This window comes from Myxine glutinosa, chromosome 1 (assembly GCF_964187855.1).
Source record: "Myxine glutinosa chromosome 1, kmMyxGlut1.1, whole genome shotgun sequence".
In the NCBI taxonomy this organism is placed as follows: Eukaryota; Metazoa; Chordata; class Myxini; order Myxiniformes; family Myxinidae; genus Myxine; species Myxine glutinosa.
In genome coordinates, this window is record NC_136261.1 from 138,950,267 (window position 1) to 138,976,469 (window position 26,203).

General features: G+C 42.3%; 1 protein-coding gene across 1 annotated transcript in view; it reads right to left on the bottom strand.

The window, feature by feature from the left end:
- The window catches only part of TMEM178B (transmembrane protein 178B), a 425,129-nt gene that overhangs the window by 36,279 nt on the left and 362,647 nt on the right, over positions 1 to 26,203 (bottom strand). The window contains exon 3 of the mRNA XM_068119031.2: positions 22,387 to 22,524. Coding sequence (XP_067975132.1) covers positions 22,387 to 22,524 — 138 coding nt within the window. The remainder of the gene's footprint in view (positions 1 to 22,386; positions 22,525 to 26,203) is intronic.

The window sequence follows — 26,203 nt, forward strand, 5'->3', positions numbered from 1 at the left end:
TTGGCTGGGTGTGGGTACCTCTCTCACCAGCCATGGCTCTTCAGCAAAAGACTTCTGTGACTCACTGGGACTGACACAATCTGTCAATTTCCCGACCCGGATTTCAGTCAACGGAGCATCTTCTCTTCTGGACTTGGTGATGACAAACTTCCCTGAAAATGTCTGCTGCTCTTCTTCTGCTCCAATCGGCTCTTCTGATCATGTGCTTGTTAAAGTGGACATCTCTCTGACCATTCTCAGAGAGCCTCCTCAGCGTCGATGAGTCTGGCATTTCACTCAGGCCAACTGGCATGGTCTTCAAGCAGCCATCAATCATCTGGACTGGTCTCCCATCTCTACTGCCTCTGACATAAATTCTTCCTGGGAATTCTTCCAAAGCAAACTGCTCTCTCTCATGCACAGATTTATCCCATCTCGTCTTCTGTTGTCATACTCTTCCTCCCGTCCATGGTACACGGATTCTTGTGGTGAGGCTATTGCCCAGAAACAACTTGCTTTCGTCTCCTGGAAAGCAAATCCAACGGAAGGAAATCTCATTTCCTTTCACAAAGCCCAAAACAAGTGTGTCCACCCTCAGGAGAGCCAGGAAACAGTATCTCTCCGTTCTCAGGACCGAACTCTCTTATCTGTCTCCCTCTTCCAAATCCTGGTGGCGTCTGGTCAAATCTGTTTCTGGTGTTTGTTCCCCCTCCATCCCCTCCCTCACCTCAAATGGCCACACGGCTGACTCCGCACGTGAAAAAGCTGAATGCCTCATCTCTGTGTTTGCCTCTAAATCTTGTGTCCCAAACCCATCCCTCTCTGTACCCACCGTACCCAGTCGTACCCAGCTGCTCCTGGACTCTGTGTCCTTTCCACCTTGTGAGGTTTCTGACAAGTCAACCCTCGACACCCTCGACTCGGATTCTGTCAACCCTCGACTCGGATTCTGCAACTGGACCTGACGGCATCAGCCCACAGGTCCTAAAATCCTGTTCTTCCGCTCTTTCACTCCCTCTCTCTGTTCTCTTCACCCTCTCTTTTGCTCAAGGTCATCTTCCATCTGCTTGGAAATCTGCCAACATCACCGCTTTGCACAAAAAAGGTGCAAAAACAGATCCCAGCAACTACAGACCAATCAGCCTTCTCCCAATTATCAGCAAAGTCATGGAATCCATCATTGCTTTAGATATGAAATCTTTCCTCTTCTCCAATGGCTTGATCTCTGATCATCAATTTGGTTTCAGACCTGGACACCCTACTCTGGACATGCTGCTTCTGCTTTCTCAACAATGGATGGAGGTCCTCAATGCCAAACAGGAAATTAGAGCAGTCTCCCTTGACATATCACGTGCCTTCGATACGGTCTGGCACCCCGCTCTGCTCACCAAACTCTCCTCTTTTGGTATCCATGGAAATCTCCACGCATGGCTGGCGGACTTCCTCTCTAGTCGTGGTCAACGTGTGGCCCTGAATGGGTTTCTCTCATCTCCTATTCCTGTTCAGGCTGGAGTTCCACAAGGCAGTGTTCTGGGCCCTGTGCTTTTTCTGGTCTTCATCAATGATCTCTCTGACTCTCTTGAAAATCCTCTGTATCTCTTTGCTGATGACTCGACTCTCTGTCGCTCCATTCTTCATCCCTCAGATCGGCAGTCTGCAGCCTCCTCACTCTCTGCAGACCTGGACAAAATCACAGACTGGGCAAACAAGTGGAACATGTCTTTCAATCCTGACAAATCTCACACTCTTACGATGTCTCTCTAAAAAGACCGACTGGACAACCCTCCCATCCACTTGCTGAATAATCCTCTCCAAGAAGTTCTGTCACTCAAGCTTTTGGGTCTCACTATCTGCCATGATCTTTCCTGGGAAAACCACATTTCAAATCTGGCCTCCAAAGCCAGTCACCGACTGGGCATCCTCCGTCGTGCGAAGTCCTTCCTTGGCACACCTGAGCTCCTCACCACATACAAGGCTTTCATCCGCAGCTCAATGGAATACTGCTCTCCCCTCTGGGCTGGTGCTCCTGCCTCACACCTAGCTCGTCTTCACGCTGTTGAAACCAAAGCATTCAGAATCATTGGAATCTCCCGCGATGAAGCTAACTCCAAGGGCCTCTCACTCACTCACCGCAGGCAGGTTGGTGGTCTTTCCATCTTCTACCGACTCCTCTCTGGCCTTGCCCTCCCAGCTCTCTCTGGGCTCTGTCCCGCAAATATTCCTACAGGTCGCACAAGATCTGCCTGCAACCCTCTTATGGTCAAACTGCCAAAATCAAGACTCTCTGCTCACCTTCACTCCTTCATTGCCTCTTTTCTCCCGCCTCTGGAACAAACTCCCTCACTCTCTTCAATCCCACTCCACCCTCCAGGTCTTTAAAACAGCTGTTCACCACCATCTCTTATCTTCCCCCATCCAAAACCTTGATCTTTTCTACCCCCGCTAATTTCACCCCAATTCCACTTTTTTGAAATACCAACTTCTGTCCTGGAAGTCCTTGGTGTCCTTGTGTTTTATACTTCTCCCTCCACCCCCCCCCCCCTTCCCACGCCTCCTCCCCCCAAGCCCTCTCCCTTCCACACATCTCCCTGCTCTCAAATGTTGTGTTTGTGTGCTTCCCCTTCTCTCCCCATCTTGTTTTCCGCTCCCTCTTTTGATATATTTTGTTTGTCTGGTTGATTTGTTTGTGAAGTAAATGTTAGCTCTTTCACGAGCCTCGATTCAGTATACAAAAAAAACAAACAAACAAACAAAAAAAAACACCCTTTCCAATACCTTCATTCCATGCTCCAATAACTTTATCGCTCGGTACGAGCCACACTCCAGAGGGTCACCTTTCCCCTTGTATAGAGGGACGAGGGTACTCAGTTCCCAATCCACTGGAATGCGGCCTTCTTTCACCACCAGATTACAGATCTCTGTCATTCTCTTCACACCCCAACTTCCTGCTGCCTTCAACATATCTCCCACAACTCCCGTCGGCCCTCCCGCTTTTCTACCCTTCATTGCTTTTATTGCTTCCTCAACTTCCTTCTCAGTTATCTTCTCTGCCGGTCCTAAAACTGGGTTACTCTCTATGTTGCCATCCCATTCATTCTCTGTATTCAACAGCATTTCCATTTATCTTTTCCATCTTCCTTTAATTCCATCTGGGTCGACAACGATTTGTCCCACTTCATCCTTGAAGCAACTCACCCCCATCACATCACACCTCTCTTTCGCTATCTGCTTTGCAATCCTGAATACTGCTTTCTGACCCTCTTCCGAATCCAAGCGTTCTCCGAACATTTTCCTACATGCCTCCTGCGCCTTTGCTACCTCTTTCTTTGCAGCCTTCCTGGCTGCCTTATAACTTTCATGCTCTGCTGTTTCTGCTCCTGTACCCTTCGCCTTCTGCCACTCCTTGAACTTCTTCCTCTTCTCGTCAATCCTCTTTCCAACTTCATCATCCCACCAACATGTTTCCGAGTGCCTCGGTGGTCGTTTTGTCCATCCACATACCTCACCAATGGCTCCCAACAGACTAGCTTTCATTGACATCCAACCACTTTCAAGCTCAACCACATCATCCTCTACCCTACTCAGCCTCTCTTTTAATGCCTCCCTTACTGTCACCTCTTTCAACCTCCACACCTTCATTCTCGGTTGGTACTTCACCCGCCGAGCTCTCCTCGCACCTTTCACCCTTATGTCGCAGACAACCAAGTGGTGCTGTGAAACAGCCTCCTCCCCCAGGATCACCTTTGTGTCCCGGAGGTGCCCCCTATCTCGCCTACGCACCATCAGGTAGTCAACGGTTGTCGTCGACCCACCTGACGTGTATGTAACAAGCTTATTATCCTCTTTCTGGAACTGAGTATTACAAATCAACAAATCAGCTCCATCAGAAAACTCCAAAATCCTTTCACCTTCTCCATTTCTCACACCATATCCGTAACCCCCATGAACTCCGTCAAAACCATCCATACTCCTTCCCACATGTCCATTTAGGTCTCCTCCTACCACAACAACTTCCTCATCTTTCACGTTTTCCATCAGCTTCTCTATCGCACACCAGAACTTGTCCTCCTCTTCATCGCTTCGACCAACCTGCGGAGCATATCCCGAGATGACGTTCACCAAGAGCTTTCCAATCATCATTTTCACCATCATCAACCTATCACTCACTCTAGTCACACTCACCACACTGTCTACAAACTCCTCAGAAAACAGGACACCAACACCATTCACGCCCTCCAGGCACCATTGCCACATAAACTTGTATTTCTGTCCCTGCCTACCCTTCACCATTCTCACACCACTTCCCTTCCATCTCGTCTCTTGCACACAACATATGTCCACTCTTCTTCTGACCAATACTTCCACCACTTCTCCTGATCTCCCTGTCATTGTCCCCACATTCCATGTCCCAAACCTCAGAAACCGATCTCCACTTCGGGCTGTACCCTGCCCATATGTAGTTGTAATTGTCATGGTTCTCTTTTTGAGGCAATGTTTTTATGGCCGGATGCCCTTCCTGACGCCAACCCTCTTAGTCGTCTCTTACGACACGCAGGGATACGGTGTACCTATTCTAATCCAGGGTATACACTGGGAAACGTTTAAAACATGGAAATTCTGGGGGGGGGGGGGGGGGAGGGCGGTGGCAGCATCACGGCTGCGGTTTAAACATATTTATATAATATTTAAACAAAACCATGAAAAACAATCTGGGAAAAGTCTCTAAGTAAGAACGTGGATTTGAGAAAGCAGGAGCAAAGGTGGAAGAAAAACGAGATATAGGGGGCGGGGCACAAGTCGAGACGAGGAGGAGAGCGATCAAGCACGTGTCCGGGAGGAGAGAAAGAATTAATATAGAATTTTTTTTTTTTTTTTTTGTTTATTTGTTTGTTCTGTCTTCGAAACGCTGGACAAAGGGTAAGATGTTCGTGAGAGGTAGGGGGGAGAAAAGAAAATCAAAGAAACAAGCAAATACTATGAAGGAAAGAACCCATATTCACAAAACACTGACCGGGGGGGAGCCTGGAGAGACCAGGCCGCACGAGGCGCGCACGAGGCGCGAACAAAAAAACGACTAATCACACACAAATCTGCAACAACCACAAAACCAAAACCAAATAGAAACACACGATAACACATACACAACAAAATACCCAACGGAAACCTGACAAAGACACGAACGGGAAAACACTCAAACTTTGATGCCGTGGAGGGATCGAAGCAAGCCCCGTCGCTCGAGGGACCGGAAGTTCCGGAATACCAGAGGGTATTGCATGGCGCTGCAAAATGCTGTGGTTGCCCTTTTGGTTCAGGGTGCCAGTCACTCTGTGCAAGTCGCCGACTCTGGATCCAGCAAAAGAGCCCCAGACCATCACGCTTCCTCCGCCATGTTTGACAGTTGGTATCACACACTGAGGAACCATCCTTTCGCCTACTTGACGGCGTACAAAAACCCTGCGTTATGAACCAAATATTTCAAATTTTGATTCATCGGTCCATAAGATCTTCTTCCAGTCTTCAGTGGTCCACTGGCGGTGCTTCATGGCCCAGGCAAGCCTCTTTTTCTTATTTTGCCATCTTAGCAATGGCTTTCTTACTGCCACTTGTCCTGTCAAACATGCAGCTCGAAGTCTTCTCTTCACAGTTGAAACTGAGACTTGCTTACTTCGACCAGTGTTAAGCTGTGCTTGAAGCTGTTGTCCTGTGAGCTGCCTATCACGCAAGCTGTTGACTCTCAGAAACTTGTCTTCTGATTCTGTTGTGGCTTTGGGTCTGCCAGACCTCTTCCGGTCAGTTTCCTCCAATTTCCAATATACTACTTCCTGCAGTGCAATATTGTCCAAATAATGCTTCAGAGGGTATAATAACAGTCTGTTCCAAAACTGCTTTTATACAGACAGGGGGTTTGTAATCAAGTAATCAGCAGAGGTTGGGACACCTGTAGGAATTGTTTGCATCAACTTTCAAGGCTTAATTTACTTACATTGCAACAGAACAGCTGTAAGTTGTTAACCCATTACTTGTGCCCTGAAGAAGGCCTTTTTGTTTTTTACAATATAACTGTGAAATTTACATTATTTTCCCGTTTTTGCTAACCTAAACTTTTCTTTAACCTCGAGCAGTTTACTGCTTACCTTTGTACCATTTCAGGTTATTCACTGGACTTGAATTGCTTAAATTTCAATAAAAACTGGAAAAATTGAGGTGTTATAAAACTTTTGACTGGTAGTGTATGTATCGATGAAAGTCACTTCTTGAACGGACTTTTTGAAAATCTGCCATCATGGAGATGCTTTCCTTTAGGCGAATGAAGAAGAGCATTTTCAAAAAGTCATTTGTGCCATGTGCAAGTCAAGTGCTAAATTCAATTCCTAGCCATTTTGCTGTTTTGTCCATCTTGCATATTTTTTTTTTTACCTTTTTTTATCCTGTTTTCTTATTCTCTTTGATGTTTTATGTTTTTATGATGATGGTTAAACTTGTGGTGTCAACAAATAAGAATTTCCCTGGATATGGGACAATAAAGATTATATAGATCTATACACATATGTGTATATATATATACATATATATATATATATATATATATATATATATATATATATATATATATATATATATATATATATATATATATACATATATATACATATATATATATATACATATATATATATATATATATATATATATATATATATATATATATATATATATATATATACATACATACATACATATATATATATATATATATATATATATATATATATATATACACACACACACACATGCTTTGCCCCCCAAAACCTACCCCCCCACCACTTTCTCTCGTAGCAAGGGTAGAGAAACAAGTTGCAGTTTTCGAGTGCAAGTGGTCGAGCCACTGACACATGCCTACGCCAGAGGGAGAGGGTATTTGAGGGTGGTGAAACAACAATCCCAATTCCCCCAAAAATTCTCCAAGTTAGGTGCATGTACATCCATATTTGTGTGGCTTTCTTCGTGCCTATTTGAAAAAAATGACTTCTGTCGAAACCTACGTCCTGCATGAATGTGCAATGCCAGTGAAAATTATCATATTTCATCCGAAAAGCAGCCAATTCTATGTTTGTATATATATATATATATATATATATATATTTGTTGACAAAAACATGCATAGACTTCCGCCAGGAGTAGCATGCGACACCTGGTCCCTCTTTCTGCAGCCAATTGTTGTGCAAGTGTTTCACTGACACCATATATCGCTTCCCAACGGAGAGGGTATTACTCGTGTGTGAAAGATGTCAAAACGTACAAGAAAACCATGACAGAGAGGAAAGAAAGGCAGGATAGAAGAGATATGGAAACAGAACAGCAAGGAAAAGAAAGGCAGGCAATGAATGCCAAGTGTAGGTGGCTGAGATGGTCTACAGAAACCGAGGAGCAGAGAGAAGAAACAGATAAACTAGATATCTGCGATCACAAAGCAATCGCCAAGGGTAAGCCACCCCCGGTGTCTGCGATCCAATGTTGGCCTTATTATTTTCAGACCTCCATATTACCTTAATTTTCAACATTTAGGGATAAAGGGTACATTAGGAAATTTTGTTCCCATATACAGTCTATCCATAAAGCTCGACATCATGAAAATCAGAGGAAAAATATTCAGGTTATGATCAAAAAGGTGTTTTTAGTTCATTAGGTCATAATCCAAACAAGACCGAAAGACTAATAGCGGTGTAGCCGGGCTTGTTTGATACTTTAGTTAAAGAGGATATTATGACTTGGGTGGGGATACCAGTTAGCAAATAATGTAAGTATTAAATTATTTTGAAGTACCCTAAGTCTCTAAGCGGTCTGTCACCATGGAAGTGAAGAGATTGCATTGATACACTGGTTTATTACTTGGGGGAAAAAAAATTTTTTGGACAAGTATGTTGATCACTCCAGTTTGTGTGTTTTTTGTGTGTGTATTTGTATGTCCGCTCACTTATACTTGCCTACAGGTCACAATTTTAAACTTTTCACGGAACATCACCAAATGGTTGAGTTCGTGGTCCGACAAAATACTATATATTTTTTAGGTCAAAAGGGCAAAACAGGCCAAAGGTCAACCACTTTCTTTCAAATTTCTAAAATCCTCAGTTTTCATCTGATTGACTTAAATTTGAATAGGATTTTCATATCAGCGAACTGAATTCAACCACCAACTATTTTTGAGATCAGCATAGGCCAAAAGGTCAACATAGGCCAAAGGTCAACAACCATTTCAAATTTCTAAAATCCTCAATTTTCATCTGATTGACTTGGAATTTGAATGGGATTTTCATATCAGCAAACTGAATTCAACCAACAACTATTTTTGAGATCAACATAGGCCAAAAGGCCAACATAGGCCAAAGGTCAACCACTTTTTTTCAAGTTTCTAAAATCCTCAATTTTCATCCGATTGACTTGAAATTTTAAAAGGATTTTCATATCAGCGAACTGAATTCAACCACCAACTATTTTTGAGATCAGAATAGGCCAAAAGGTCAACATAGGCCAAAGGGCAACAATTTCAAATTTCTAAAATCCTCAATTTTCATCTGATCGACTTGAAATTTGAATAGGATTTGCATATCAGCTTACTGAAACCAACCACCAACTATTTTTGAGGTCAACATAGGCCAATAGGTCAACATAGGCCAAATTTCTAAAATTGTCAATTTTCATCAGATTAACTTAAACTTTGAAGATGATTTGCATATCAGGTCACTGAATTCAACCACTAATTATTTTTGAGGTCAAAAGGATGCTCTACTGAGTGCCATTCTACTTTGTTCTGTTTTGCCAAGTGTCGCTCTATGAGTGATTTTTCATTCTATATGTTGGTCACTAAGTCAACACTATCAAAGTGACCGCAGCACCATCCCGACACACACCACTGCGGCCGGAGTGCAAATCCTGCCACCAACCTCCTTGAGAGAGGACTCAGTGAGTTGGTACTCATTTTGCAACATACATATTTTAAAGCAACATTTTCTTTGGAGTTGTTAACCCTCCAAGTTTCACTCTCGATCTGCTCCTGAGTTTATATGATCTCACTATAAACAACGTTGCGGGTTAGTCGGCCTGCAGCATGTGCAGTTCCTCTCCTTATCTGGAATTCACTCTGGTTGGCAAAGATGTGCAGATCGAGTGGGTCTCCTACTCTAATCGCTGCAACGTACAGCTGTCCGTGTGTAAAAACACATGATAGGTTCGACCGCTTTGACGACATGTTCGGCCTGTATGGCATATCATCATACTAAAATACCGTACGCAATTTGGCATCTGTCTGTCTCATGATTTTTGACAGCGATACATTCCGTCGTTACTTATCCAATCTCAACCAAACTTGACAGGATGACTAAGGGTTATACAATGAAGGTTGTAGCACATTCATTTGTCCCCCTCCCCAAGGGGGTTTTCTCCCCCAAGCAGGTTTTCCCCGCCATTGCCGCCAATGGGGTTGCGTGTTGACGTGTATATCCGTATTAAGCTAGCTTTATCGTGGCGTTTTTCCAAGGCCGTTTCTAATAACAAAACGAATGATAAGAGCATAATATTAATGTTATTACAAAACAATATTAATACTAATAATGTCCCACATCACCAAGGGGTTTTTCCTCCTTGAACAAACACTGTGTCAACGTTTATAAATAGCTTATCATGGCGTTTTTGTGGGAGCAACGGCCTTTACCAGAAGTAAAACTATTATAAACCACAAACACATATGATTAGCTTTTTAAACAGTCGCTAATGCTGCTTGTAACATTAAATAAAGAAATTTGGAGGAATCCTGACATCCATGAGGTAAGTTTTACTTACAGAACTGAGTGAGGATCTACTGTAATCTATATACCACACAAGGGTTGGGGAAATAACATGACCCTTCATGCCGCTAAGGTGGCGTTTTTCGTAGCGGCCTTTTGAAACCCATCAATTAAGCTTTTGTTTTAAAAATCACCAATGAAATCCACTTTTCCTGCTGTTTAATACGAAACTGAAAGGGAGTAAGCCCGGGGTGTATCTGAGACCCGGGGTGTATCGGAGAATGTTCTTGAGACCTGCCCATAGATCGACTGTAATCTATATACCCCAAAGAGGAATGGCCCTTCCTGCCTCTCTCGTAGTGAGCGGGTGTACGAGTAAATTAAAATGTCGGTCGGTGGAGTCAGCCATCAGTAATGACACACCGTAATGACATCATAGACGTAATGACGTAGCGTGATGGACAGACACAAAACTGCCGCTACTTTAATATTGTTACGTTTGTGGGGGTAGGTAATGAAATACCTCAGTCCAGATAGGATGGTATAGGGTAGTGTGCTCCGAATGTCACGAAGACAAAACCTTCATGTACTTAAGTCAGGCTCGGATGTCCGTGTAAGCGTTATGTGTCCCCATGGTGAGGGGTGGAGCTATGCTAATTAGTTAGGGTATAAGGGTAAACTTTCTGTCTGTATATGCCACTGTAGTTTTCCCTTCGTTCTTATAAAGCACTTACACCACCAGCCATGTGATCAGCACCTACATTAATGTAAAAAAGGAAGAACCCCCCCCCCCCCCATAAATGGGGATTTAGCACACCTCGGGGTCAAATAAACTCTGAGCTAGCATTAAAAATTGGGGCCAATAATTGTAGAAACAAACTCTACAACAGGTATAAGCCTCCCCCTATTCTCCAGGATTAAACTTAATTAATAACCTGAAAAAAGGGCTGAAGAGAGATGAAGAAACTCAAGGGCAAAGAGAAGAAAGGCGGGTGATTGATGCCCAGCAAGCAAGATTGCAAAGAAGACATCCACATCAAAGACAGCAAAATAGCGCAAGAGTTGAGTTCGTACGCGTAGAATAAGCTACACCAGTACAACTCCCAGAAACACTCCGCAGGTCAAATGGAAAGTCCTTGTCCATGGCGTGAACCAAAAAATGTTTTAGAGGAAAGAAATCTGCACTTATATTGTGCAAAAATGTTATACAAATATATATATATATATATATATATATATATATATATATATATATGTATATATATATATATATATATATATATATATATATATATATATATAAATATAAAAAATTATAATAAAAAAACAAAAAATAAATTATTGTAAAATTTTTTTCAATTTAAAGTTCATAATATTACAATAATGCATTGCAAAGAATGCAAGGCTTCATGGTTGTGGTCCCAAGGTGGTCACTATCCTTGGATAAGCCGATCATGCTACTGGCTGTCTGGATCCTGCTGAAAGACAAAAGAGAACTTTCTGCAATCGATTCTCAGCCAGGTTTTGGAAGAAAGATTGGCAATTCAAATATCACTAGACAGGATATTAAGGAACCTATCCAAAGACAACTGGAGCAGACCAATCCATTAGTGCATCACTTTTGGTTCATCAGACTAAAATACGCAGTCTGTCTGTCTGACTGTGATAATTTCGGTCATTACCTAATCAATCTCATCGAAACTTGACGGGGGACTAAGGGCCACATAACGGAGTTTGGAGCAACTTAATTTGCCCTCCTCCCAAGGTGGTTTTAAGGTGTATAAATGGCTTAGTGTGGTATTTTGTGAGGCACATCTACCAGAAGTAGAAATGATTATAACCACAAACTATTCAGTAAATTCTGACCAATGCATGATTACCTTTTTAAACAGTCACTATGCTGCTGTTTAACACTTACCTGAAGACATTTGGAGGAAACATGCTATCATTGATGCATGCTATGGTTATTGCATTCCCCACAGACTAACGGACCCAAGCTTTCTCAATTTGATGTGCCTGTAGATAGGTCACAATGATCTTTCGATAATAAATGTGCTTAAATGAGTCTTTATGTATGAATGATGTATCCCATCGCCTATTAGATATTTCTGCCCATGAGATTATGTGTGGACTGTACAGAGATTGTATATAAGTTATATCTTGGGGGAATCATATGTGATTTCTCCCAGCCATGGTTTCAAGTGTGATATGTGATATTTCCCCCGACACCCATATGGGCCAATCGTGACCTTTATTTGAGGCATAACCCCATTGACGGTTTTTCGAAGCTGTTCCACGATCTTCACGCACGCTCGAAGTTAAGTAATTGTCACATTTGTATTTTTGTCGAAACTGTATTTATCTTACGTGTGTGTACCTTTTGCGTGTCCCTCGGAGGATTTATCGGTGTTAATCTTTCATACCTGTAAAAAATAGTCGAGTATTTCGTGCCACGCGGCCTCGTTGTTGAAGCTTCCGACCTTGAGGCCTGGTTCTCTCCGGGCATCCAAAGCGGTTATTTTTTTCATTCGTGTGTTTGTCAAATTTCAACTCGTTTTTTTTGTCGACCATGCGTTATTGTTTGTTTATAGTTAGTTTTGGTTTGAATTTCCTGTAACTCGTAGTTAATTAATCGTGTTCTGCTCCTCGTGTGCGGCCTTGTACCACCGTCGGTGTTTGTTAACTTAAGTCCCCTACATCGTGTTTTGCTTGGCTCTTAGTTTTTTCCCTTCTACCCCGAACATAAACTCTTTGTCTAACGTTTTAAATCCCCACCCCCCCCCCCCCCCCAAAAACCAAAAAAAAAAAAAAAAACATTTATTTTCCTTTCTCCACGTGTGCTGTTGTCTCATCCTGTACTTTCTGCCCAGGTGTGCTGTTCGCCCCACCCCCATTATCTCCTTGCCATCCACCTTTTGCCCTGTTCACGTGACTCGTGGTGGTCCCTCTCGGCTCTCCCCCCGTTGGTATTTTGTGCATATAAGATTGTTCATGGTTCTGTTTAAATATTATTTAAATATGTTTAACCTTTCCCCTTCAGTGTTTTATTCAGTGGTATATTACAACACGCTGTTTTTCTTCCTATTTAAAAGGCTTTTCTCAATTTCCTCTTCAACTCATTCCACTTCAAAAAAAAGAATTCAATCTCTTATACGTCTCCCTCACTACATGGTCTAAATTCACATTCATTCCATCCCTCCTCCATCGTTCTTAATCGGATTGCTGACTTGAAAATCACAACAAACCCAATTTGTTATCAATGTTCGTCTTTCATTAATCATCCACTTTCTAAACTCCCCTCTTGCCCCTTCCCTCCAAATCCCCCCCCCCCCCCTTGCACCTACACTCCTAAACTCCCCCCTTGCCCCTCCACTCTTAAACTCCCCCCTTGCCTCTCCACTCCTGAACTCCCCCCTTGCCCTTCCCCTCCTAAACTCCCCCTTGCCCCTCCCCTCCTAAACTCCCCCCTCACTCCTCCCCTTCAAAACTCCCCCCAACCCCTCCCATTCAAATCTCCCCCCATACCATTCCTCTCCAATTCTCCCTCCTCCCCCCTCCTCCTCAAAGCTGCCTCCTCCCCACTTCGTCTCCCTTCTATCTCATACCTCCACCCCCCCCCCGCCAACCTTCTACTTTCCTCTGCCCCCCCTCAAACAACCCCTCACTGTGCCTCATCCCTTCACCATCAAACCTTTCATCCTCCTCATCCTTCCCTTTCTTGGAACTCATCTGTAATCTCTGACACACTATCAACTGCTCTCCCTACCTCCCCCCCTCATCCTTCATCTTACCATACTCCTCCCCTCTCCTGTCCTGTACCCGATGCTCCCCCTCTCTCTTCATTAACGGTATGGACCTCAAACATCCGGGGCCTTCGCTCAAACCTGACTGATCTCTCCATACAGGTTGCTTCTGACAATCCAGACTTTATCTGCTTAACAGAGACTTTCCTCCTTCAAGATGTCTCTGATTCCTTAATATCTCTTCCTGGTTACTCCCTCCTCCGGTATGATAGACCTGAGCCTCGTCCTGGTGGCAGGGTGGCTATCTTTATCAAAAACTCTCTTCCTCACCCTCCTTGCACTGCCCTCTCTCCTCCTCACCCCCAGGAGTACCTCTGGCTACGGCTTCCTCTCCGCTCCCACCTTTTGTTCATATGTGTTCTGTACCGTCCCCCAAACAGTGATGACTCCATTTACATTTCACTGTCTGACAACATGGACCAACTTCTATCCACTCATCCCAACTCTCTCTTCCTCATATGTGGTGACTTCAACTGTCATCATGCCACCTGGTTGGGTGTGGGTTCCTCTCTCACCAGTCATGGCACCTCAGCAAAGGACTTCTGTGACTCACTGGGATTGACACAATCTGTCAATTTCCCGACCCGGATCTCAGCCAATGGAGTATCTTCTCTTCTCGACTTGGTTATGACAAACTTCCCTGCTAATGTCTGCTGCTCTTCTTCTGCTCCAATCGGTTCTTCTGATCATGTGCTTGTCAAAGTGGACATCTCTCTGGCCATTCTCAGAGAGCCTCCTCAGCGTCGACGAGTCTGGCATTTCACTCAGGCCGACTGGGACGGTCTTCAAGCAGCCATCAATCGTCTGGATTGGTCTCCCATCTCCACTGCCTCTGACATCAATTCTTCCTGGGAATTCTTCCAAAGCAAACTGATCTCTCTCATGCACAGATTTATCCCATCTCGTCTTCATTTGTCTTACCCTTCCTCCCTTCCATGGTACACTGAATCTTGTGGTGAGGCAGTTGCCCTGAAACAACTTGCCTTTGCCTCTTGGAAGGCTAATCCAACTGAAGGCAATCTCAGTTCCTTCCACCAAGCTCGGAACAAGTGTGTGTCTACCCTCAGGAGTGCCAGGAAGCACTATCTCTCCTCACTCAAGAATGAACTCTCAAACCTGTCTCCTTCCTTCAAATCCTGGTGGCGTCTGGTCAAATCCGTTTCTGGTGTTTGTTCCCCCTGCATCCCCTCCCTTACCTCAAATGGCCACACAGTTCACATCGCACGTGACAAAGCCGAATGCCTCAAATCTGTGTTTGCCTCAAAATCTTTAGTCCCAAACCCATCTCTCTCTGTTCCCACCTTTCCCAGTCGAACCCAACTGCTCCTGGACTCTGTGTCCTTCTCTCCTGACAAGGTGGAGGAGTTTTTGTCTAACCTCGACTCTGATTCTGCAACTGGACCAGACGGCATCAGCCCACGGGTCCTAAAATCCTGCTCTGCCGCTCTATCTCACCCTCTCTCTGTTCTTTTCACCCTATCTTTTGCTCAAGGTCATCTGCCAGCATCCTGGAAATCAGCAAACATTACCGCTTTACACAAAAAAGGTGCAAAAACAGATCCTTGCAACTACAGACCAATCAGCCTGCTCCCAATTATCAGCAAAGTCATGGAATCCATCACTGCTTCGGATATGAAATCTTTCCTCTTCTCCAATGGCTTGATCTCTGATAATCAATTTGGTTTCAGACCAGGTCACTCTACTCTGGACATGCTGCTTCTGCTGTCTCAACAATGGATGGAGGTCCTCAATGCCAAACAGGAAATCAGAGCTGTCTCCCTTGATATATCACGTGCCTTCGATACGGTCTGGCACCCAGCTCTGCTCACCAAACTCTCCTCCTATTGTATCCATGGAAATCTCCATGCATGGCTTGCGGACTTCCTCTCTGGTCGTAGTCAACGTGTGGCCCTGAATGGATTTCTCTCATCTCCCCTGCCTGTTCTGGCTGGAGTTCCCCAAGGTAGTGTTCTGGGCCCTGTGCTTTTTCTGGTCTTCATCAATGATCTCTCCGACTCTCTGAAAAATCCTCTCTATCTCTTTGCTGATGACTCCACTCTCTGCCGCTCCATTCCTCTTCCCTCAGATCGGCAGTCTGCAGCCTCCTCACTCACTGAAGACCTGGACAAAATCACAGACTGGTCAAAAAAGTGGAACATGTCTTTCAATCCTGACAAATCTCACACTCTTACTATGTTTCTCCGAAAAGATCGACTGGACAACCCTCTCATCTACTTTCTCAACAATCCTCTCCAAGAAGTTCTGTCGCTCAAGCTTTTGGGTCTCACTATCTGCCATGATCTTTCTTGGGAAAACCACATTTCCAAGCTGGCCTCCAAAGCCAGTCGCCGACTGGGCATCCTCCGTCGTGCGAAGTCCTTCCTAGGCACACCTGAGCTCCTCACCACATACAAGGCTTTCATCCGCAGCTCAATGGAATACTGTTCTCCCTTATGGGCTGGTGCTCCTGCCTCACACCTAGCTCAGCTTCACGCTGTTGAAACCAAAGCTTTCAGAATCATTGGAATCTCCCGTGATGAAGCTATCTCTGAGGGCCTTTCACTCACTCACCGCAGGCAGGTAGGTGGTCTTTCTGTCTTCTACCGACTCCTCTCCGGCCTTGCTCCCCCAGCTCTCTCTGTGCTCTGTCCCCCAAATATTCCTACAGGTCGCACAAGATCTGCCAGCAACCCTCTGATGGTTAAACTGCCGAAATCTCGGCTCTCTGCTCACCTTCACTCTTTCATTCCTCTTTTCTCCCACCTCTGGAACAAACTCCCACACTCCCTTCAATCCCACTCCTCCCTCCAGGTCTTTAAAACAGCTGTTCACCACCATCTCTTATCTTCCCCCATCCAAAACCTTGATCTTTTCTACCCCCACTAATTCACCCCAGATCCACCTTGTTTGAAATTCCAACTTCTTTCCTGGAAGTCCTGGCAGTGTCCATATGTTTTATACCTCTCCCACCCCCCCCTTCCCATGCCTCCCCCCCAAAGCCCTCTCCCTCCCACAGATCTCTCGATATCTCCATGTCTCTCGGTCCCTGCTCTCAAATGTTGTGTTTGTGTCCTTCCCCCTCTCTCCCCATCTTGTCTACCGCTCCCGATGTTATTTGTTTTATGTGTCGGTTTGTCGGTTTGTCTTTCTGTGTGATTAATGTTCGCTCTTTCACGAGCCTCGATATTGTATACAAAAAAAATGTAAAAAAATTCCTAATGGTCGCTAGTATTATTGAATGCTCACCTGAGGGGAATTTGGAGAAAATTGGATGTATACATGTTTAATTCCTGATTCCAGATGGCAGACAAACAAGAAACATTGTCTGCACATAAATATTAAAATAAAAAGGGTCCTCTCGAATGTAATCAAAGCAGGTATTTTAAAATATCCCACCAGTGCAATATCCCACCTTTGGTGTGGAGTTTCTCTTTTTTTTTCGAATGGTGCACTGCATTTTAATGGCCATGCCTCTACAACTGTCACACATTTAAAAGCAATGTAGTATATAAAATGAACGAGTGTGAATGAGTACATCTGTGTGAATGAATGACTAGGAGAGTGAATTAGTATATTTAGCATTTCAATAACATTTCAAAATTCAACAAAATACTTTGTGTGCTGAGCATGCCTCCATCACCAAAAGCAGTGGTATATAAATAAAATACGTATTTACTGTTTTTGCTCAATCGTATATCTTCCAAAAAAAATTTGGACTACAAGAGTACAACAATAATTCTACCCTGATCTGGAAAAACCTAGTAAGTGCTCTCCACTGGAATTTGAGATATTCAGAAAAAACAATGGAACTTTGGGATTTGTGTGCTTGTAACAAGAAAATTAGTTTGGGCATGTTAGCTGAACATGTGGGACAATATTTGCAGCGCATGTGTCTTTTTTATTTTCCTTTGTTTATATGGTTACATAACAACTTACTAGGTTTTTTTTTTCTGATCAGATGCCTACTGTTGGCCAACTTGCTAGTTTTGACAGAACAACATCTATTAAAGCAGAAGGGTTTGTTCACTTTTATTGGACTAAATGATGAGGCAAAACCTAGTAATTCCAAAAATAGGTCCAACCAATTTGACTTACTATGTTTTTCCAGATCTAAAAAGGATTAAGCTTGGGGTACACTGGCTTGTTAGTATATAATATAATAAAAATGCCTCAGTTTAAAGATTTATTGGAAGAATAAACCTGGGATTTCTATCTTCTGTAAAATTGGCTCAAACCTAGCCTTTTGACTCTTGTGTGTCCTAAATATAAAGGTAATTCTGACAATAGAGGTCATTAAGGAAGTACACAGCTTATAAAGTCCATTCACAATGATTCCTCATCCATCAAACCTGTTGAAAGTTGAGGTAACCCTCAGACTGGTGACGAAATGCACAACCATTTCATCAAAAGTGCAGGAAATATAAGAATACAAGTTTAATATCAATATTGTTTCAAAATAAATTAAGCTTTCTCATAACTGTCAACAACTATATGTTGAGATGATTATAACATTATTGTTTAACCATATTACATTTTAGGTGAACCTTAAATGTGCTACTTAATCTAAATCCTCAACTAATACAGAGTGTTTCAAAAGTCCAAAATCATCGGGATATTTATTTTAGAATTGCTACTATATTATAATAATTGCTTTAATTGCCAGCCATTGACATGCATACACGTAAATTATTATTGTATGGAGTTTTCTCTGAAAGTTTCTTCACATTGACTCATCGATTTTAGCACATTCCTTTTTGATTTCATTAAATAAGATCTTCAATAGTACATGGTCGCATGGTATAGAACCACCTTTAGAGGCCATTTTTCCCCACAGGGCGGGGGTCGGCCTTTTTCGGGCACCTTGGTCCCCTTTTTGAAGCCATGTTTTATGGCCGGATGCCCTTCCTGCCGCCAACCCTGTTAGTCACCTTTTGCGACACACAGGGAATTACCAGTGACCTGGTACTCAATAAAAACAACTGGCATGGTATAAAAACCATCCTGGTGTTGGGCTAGCGGCTAGGGTGCCGGCTTGTTAAACAACATGGTATAAACATGGTATAAACATGGGCATGGTATAAACAACTGATTTCAGATGAACCCAAATAAAACCAGTCACTGGTGTTAAATCTGGACTACATGGAGGCCATTGTATCAGTCCATGATGTCCTATTATCTACCTCAAAGGCATTGTCTCCAAAAGAAAAATTTATATGATTCCAGACTTTTGAAACACACTGTATTTTAAGAAGCATACAAAGTACATTGTACGTGGTTGCTCAGATATACATTGCCCAACTGCTTTATTTGGATCTCTTCCTATTATCTGGCTGGGCCACTTTGTGTCGTAATCGCAGCTATTTATCACACTGTGGCATTAAAGACACAGGGTGCTGGGAAGGTTTGTAGAGGGAGGGACTGGGCTTGAGTGGCAGGTGATCACAATGTAAAATGTGTCACACAAGTTAATTTTAAAGTTGATTTGAAAGATGCTCAGCCTTTTGGATGTCTAAAAATTATTGTTGTCGGCGGATGATGCACTGAGTCCTTGTTTGCTCACTCATGTATTTCAGTGGGTACTTCAGCTATCATCATCATTATTTGAGAATGCAACTAAAATGCAGTTTGATAATCCGATTCTTCCCTCTTCTCTGAGTATCAAAATCATGAAGAAAAAGCTTGGGTGCCCACGAGATAGAAAACAGTATAAGCTGAGGTGCAATACAAAGAGCCAAATAAAGAGAATGATCAAAGAAAAAAATCAATGTGAAGGAAAGAGGAAGCTGTTAATGTAAAACGATAACGTTGAAGAGGAAGGCAATGAGTTTCTGAGAGTGATCAAAAACACATTCTGCATGCATAGTATATCAAGGTCCACATAGTATATCTCCATGAGCCAAAAAAGTGTTATAGAGTCAGGTAAAGAAGTAAGATGTAGAGTTTGGTAATATTCCCCTGGCAGGAAATGTGGGGCAAGATGCCCTCCCTCCCCTACTTTCCACATCTTCTTGATCTGAACTTTATATTCAATATATCTCAAAAGTCTGCACCAAATGACTCATTGTTTGATAACAGGCAACATTCAATCGAAAAGGTTCAGTGTATTGAGTAAAATAACCAAGGAGGACGTATACATGGGGGGCATCTTTCCCCCACCTCAACTGTGGCATGAGCATTTTGCTCTTCCTTACTCTGTGCCACAAATGTATATTAAAAAATTCTTACAAATTAAAATTCCTCCCCTGTCTGAGAACCAGACTCCCACAAGTTGCTGCCAATAACATAAAATGCAAATGTAAAATTCAACTGTATAAATGTTGCAACAAAAAATAGAAGTGGAGAGTGGGGTTTTGGCCACAGGTTTTGGCCTTAATCAAAAGAGAAGGCCAAGCTGAGCTGCATTTGACATTAATTTATTTGCTGCTTTGACATCTAACTTTTGTTCTTCTAATTTGACATTTGACAAGCTTATCTCACCATCTGAAAATGTCAGCTTCCGCTACTTTCCGTTTGTGATTGCTTTTTCTGCATTTCCTATTGTTGTTGTTTTTTTTCTATCATTTGCTATTTTTTAAGGTGTCTGTATTGGAGTAGTCAAATAACATGTCCGACCTTGTGGTATTTACACACGCTCTCATGCCTCCTTTACATCCTGTTACATGTTATTGTGTGTTGTCTGAAAATGTGTTGCTTCCAAAGACTTATGGTGTTCGAAAGATCAGTTGTATGACAGGATAAACTTGTGTTTTCATTTCAGAGAAGTAAAAGACAAGTGGCGGTAAGCTAGTCACCTTCCAAATTGTAGCTGTTTAATGTCCATAAAATACAGTGCGTACATTAATTTAGGTCACCTATCTTTAAGGATTTGTAAAGCACATCTCCTTGATCATACTAAAAGTATGCAATTTGGTGTCTGTCTGTCTGTCTGTCTGTCTGTCTGACCACGATACAATCAGCCGTTACTTATCCAATCTCAACCAAAATTGACAGGAGGACTAACGGTCACACAATGGAGGTCCTAGCGACCCCACCCTCCCTTCCCCAAGGGAGTTATTCACCTTGGGCGATATCTTTATTGAGGTGTATAGCCACATTAAGATAACTTTATCGTGGTGTTTTTCCAACACCGCTTTTAATCAAAATAATAATAACAACACTAGTGATAGTCGCATAATATTAATGTTATTACAAAACAATATGAATACTAATAATATGAGGAGAGAGGAGAGTGGCAGAAGATCATGGTCAAGGCAGGGTAGGAGCTTGGTGCCATTGGACCTCACCCTTTATAAAGGAAAGGGTATAAGAGGAGTGAAGAATCCTTTTGTTACCACAGTTATGTCCAGGCACATTGCGTGTATAGAGCCTCACGGCTCTGAAAACGCCATAAAACTTAAAATAATAATAATAATAATATTCCCTCCCCCCATTGGGTTTTTTCCTCCTTCAACAAACACCATGTTAACGTTTATAAATAGTTTATCGTGGAGTTTTGTGGGGGCACCCCAAAAATATTATAAAACACAAACATGTTTGATCCACTTTGACTCCGGTAAACCCCTTTAGACTCCGATTTTTTAAATGCCGTGAAAAAACTTTAGTCACAACACCACAAATATCATTTTTGCCAAATTTGGTTGCAATTTGGTTTGTGAACAAAATATCTCAAAACGTTGTGGACGTATTCGGACGAAATTTGGCAGAGATGTAACGTATGTGACAAGGACGAAATGATTAGATTTTGGTGAAGATCTGGATTCGGATCCGGCTACAAGAAAATTTTAAGTGATTCTTCGCCATTGGGAGATTGGGCCAAAAACGATACAGAGCAGGATATCTCAAAAAGTTGTGGATGGATTTGGACGAAACTTGCTGGACAGGTTGTGTGTGTGACAAGGAAGAATCGATTCAATTTTGGTGAAGATCTGAATGTGGATTCGGATATGAGAATTATTTAATTTTTTAAGTGATTCTTCACCATTGAGTGATATGGCCAACCAGGCGGAGGGTTGCTCTCTACTGAGTGTAGTTATAGTTTTTAAATGTGATTGTATAGTTTTTTTTAAAGTAATAAACAAAAAACTGAATGTGGTTTTTAATTCCAATAATTTTTTTTGAGGTGTTACAGTTAAAAACGCAAACCCGGCAGCTACCTCCCATAAAAATTCCAGGGAAACTTGATGGTCATTGCATCATCTGCGTGACGTAATCGAGGGGAAAGGTTGTCTGAACACGCAATGAATAATGGCCGCACATCTCGCTTCAGACTCGTCAGAAAGTGAATTTGACGGAAATGTTTCTGATCACGAATCATCTGATAGTCAAAATCATTATAACAACTATCCACAGCAAAACTATCATGTGGGATGACGTAGGAGGTCAGGTGGGTAATTGAATTGCCATTTTTGGGGGGCGGGGCCAATCGAGCATAAAAAAAGTCCAAAAACACTAATAACTTCTTTCCAAGATATCTATTTTAAAAAGAACAACGGTTAATTGTTAAGTGAAGCCATATCTATTACTTAAACGAAACATGATTTTCTGTCTGTTGCCCTTTATAAGAAAAAGCAAAAAAACATTCAGTTAAATTACTTATTGAGTATGTTTTTTAAAAAATGAAAGCTTCAGTGGATCTCATTCAAATCCAGTGGATCTCAGAGAAGTTTCCAGAATGTCCAACTGCATATTACTTCGGTACAATTAAATTAAAGGGAATTTCAGTGGTATAAAGTACAGCTTGAAGTTTGGAATACTTATTCTTTGTTCAAACATTATGCTGTCACAGTCAATATGCAAAATGTCTGTGAACATTTGGGACTCACCTCCCATGAGAAAGAGCAAGCCAGCTACATATTGCATGAGGCCACGCTCCCAGCAGCATCCAAGTATTCCAAGCACCCAACCGAAAAGCAGGATTGCCACAGCCATGCCAAGGAAACCAGCCGTCATTCTGCGCAAATCTGCCACACAGCACCATGACAACAAATAATCAGCATCACACATATATTTGGCATATTTCAAACGTACATGTATTCAAGGCCAAACGACTTGGGAATATCCACTCAGGGATACTAAATGGTAGTGGGGAAACACTTTAGTATCCGCACCTGAATTTAGCAAGCATAATCAATTTTAAATGTTCCAATACATTATTTAAAAAATAGAAAAAGAAAAAGGGAATTTGACCAATTGTGTACATTTTGCTTTCCTATATCCCCGCACGTTATCAGGAAATAAGAGAAAGAATGTAGTTGGGAGAATCCCTTATAAGTAAACACACACACAAAAAAGAAAAACTATGTGAACCATGATGTTTTAAAAACTCAGCACCTCAGTTTGGCAACAGGATGGCCTTATAGCAGCGACGATGCTGGATCATGCATGCTATGTGTGCCAGATCTTAATATGCCCTACTCTCACGTCTCAAGGGATAAGCTATGAGATAAGCCTAGACGGAGGTATGAAGCTACTGGATTATACTTCAAAGAAACATTATGGTGTAGGCCTGAAATACGACACCGAGAATGGTTCAGTTTATGAACCCAATCACGTCTCTCACCCCAACATTGTGTAGTTTTTCCTGGTTGCTTCATGCAGCTTTCTTTGGGCGAAGAGCAGGGGTGAGGTGGGGGGGGTGGGGGGGAGGGGAATTATTTATTAAGATACTAGCCATGTGAGCATAACTGATTAGGTGAGAGCTAATTGGTTGTTCCCTGCAAGTATGGGTGAGAGACATGATTGGGTTTTTATATTTATATGATGACTGCTAGTGCCATTGCACATGGTACATGTTTTTGGAGCCTCGGTGGTGCACGTTTCTGTCTACCCTGTAGCTATAGACTTGCCAATAAGCGATAAAACCAGTCCGGAGGTTGAGGGGGGTCTCATGTCTGTGGTACTTTTGAATGTCCGCAGCTGTAGATGAACCCAGGTAGTGTTTGAAACAGTGAAGGGCTTACCTTGTGTAACTTTCTTGGCTGCTTTATGCAGCTTTCTTTGGAAAGAAGAGCATGGGGGTTAATTATATAGATCCTAGCCACCTGTGGATAATGTATTAGGTGAGAACCGATTGATTATCCCCTCCAATTATGGGTGTGGGATGTGATTGGGCCATTTGTACTAGTGGGGCATTCTTGCAGACTGCAAGCAGAAGCTGGGCTGAATTGTTTATTTTATTTTATTTTTTTATGTTGAAGGCTCCAGGCACGGACTATATAGCCCTCATCGAGGCCAGGCCTTAAATAAAAGAGAAGGAAAGTGTATGATGAAAACTGTATGATGTTTGTTTGTAAGAGCTGTTTGTTTGTTGAAGCTAGCCCGGTAGATGCAGTTTGAGTGAGACAGAAAGTAAGAACAGCAATCCTGACACGGAGAATTTAAGATGGTTCCGAGCACCTTTAATACTCCTAAGTCAGAACGGTAGTACTACCCTGAGTGGTTGCTGTCTACAACCTACTACCTAAAATGCAGACATAATAAATATAAGATTTACATACTTGATCAAGTGGATTGTGCTTGCATTTTGCAAGCAGCTAAATAACTCACATAAATGAACAATGAGTGATGAAAATGAGCCCTTCATTTAACAGTTTGCAGTGATAGTAATTTTTATATACAGTAAATGTACATTAAAAAACCTTCAGAACTTGAAGCAAGTGGTGCACTAACATCGCATGTCATCTCCCCATCCCAACTTGTGTTCGTTTCTACTGCAATGAACCTTACCTAATGCAAACCTCTTATTTGCACCTTACGTTGTTCCTTCATCTCTCTTCACTCTCTGTTTTCCTGTTTGTTTATTCCCTTGCTTGTCGAATTGAAATGTGGCCCCATTGCCAAACTGTCAGTTTATTGCATTGCTAACCCTCTGTTATCTTGCTATTGCATGGGCCCTGATACTGTATAAAATAAAATAAAATACTAAAACACAATATCATTGGCTCTCGATCCACACCCCGGAATGCCAGCTGTAACATGGTGATAAAAACCACAGTAGGAAATGAACATTGGTTTTATATTTTCCCATTACTTCAAATCCTATTGCCAACCAAAGTGTGAAGTTATATCTATGTAAATTTGCATCAACTTTTGACATTTTTTTTTCAAACCATATTATTTTAAGCCGTCTTTGAGAATTTCAATCACTCTAGTATGAATGTATTCGTCTTTCACTGTTTCAAAATTAACTTTGGGGATATGGATGTGAGTCGTGGTTTCGCAAGGATTGAAGTTAGCATTTGTCAAGAGATAAAGAAGAGTTTGGAAAACTGTGAAAGTAACCACCAGAAAAAAAAAACCACACTAGTCTGAACACTATAGTCGGATTGATTTCAGTGATTCATTTTGCAAAGGTTTGTGCCTGCAGATGTTATTTTGAAATAATCTCTTTTTCTGAATGTCAGCTTTATAGCAGCAATAATCTCGAGGAATATGGGCACAGTCAATTTTTGTTTTTGGAATATCCAAGGAGTTATGTTGAAGGTGAAGGAACACGAATTTCGTTTTATTAAATTTTTATCATGAATTTGAAAGACAGGGATTACAGTGTTCTTTGGGAGCTTTATCTAATCTTTAACGCAGACAAAGACCGCAGGACTTCCAAGCCTTGGTGTACAAGAGTGACTCATTGCAATACAGCAAACGAATGTGTAATAATTCAGCTTCCTGTGGCTTACAGGTGAGCGATCATCAACCAAAGGCATCCTTATACAAACCAGCAGTACATTCGCTAACCTCAGTTGGCCTGCTGAAGGCAGAAAGCATGATCTACTGTTGGCACTGTCAAAATCCTAAAGTTAAAAACAATGCTTCAGGAATGGAATGTGGAATATTCCAGAGAATAGTGGAATAAAGGTTTGAGTATCTCTCTCCCCAAGTCTCATAGGTCCAATAGCCTCATTAATCAGCATTTTGCAGTGACAAATAAATATTAATAGCAGTCATCCTTTACCATATTCTCCAAGCACAATGTTATGCACAGTAAGTTATATGAACAAACTGTGTGCCACAAGGTATGCCAAAAGAACAATAAATGTATAATTTGGAATCGTGTGTGTATATATATATATATATATATATACACTACCGGTCAAAGGTTTTAGAACACCTCAATTTTTCCACTTTTTATTGAAATTTACGCAGTTTAACGTCCAGTGAATAACCTGAAATGGTACAAAGGTGTCATGTATGCAGTGCAAATGTTCACCGTTGTATCCCTACACCGGGACCGGGTTGTATCCCTACGCCAGAGCTCGGATGGCGCTGCTGTGAATCGGGCCTTGATCGGCAGAGTGAATAAACGCGTACGACAATTGATCGCAGTTTGTCGAGATACTTTACATGGCGACGAAGGTAAACATCTAGACCATGACATCTTTCGGCCATATCGATGAATTCGACCCTCATGAGGGGGATTTTGACACGTATTCTGAGCGATTGTCTTTCTACTTCGAGGCGAACGGCATTGCGACCGAAGGCCTGATGAAGGCCGTCTTCCTGTCCGTTTGCGGAGGTGAGACGTTCACACTCGTTAAAAACCTGATTCGGCCTCGGACAATCCAGGAGCTCACGTATGCAGAGCTCAAGGCCGCTTTGAAGGAACATTGCAACCCATCTCCTTCAGTCATCCTGTGTCGGTTT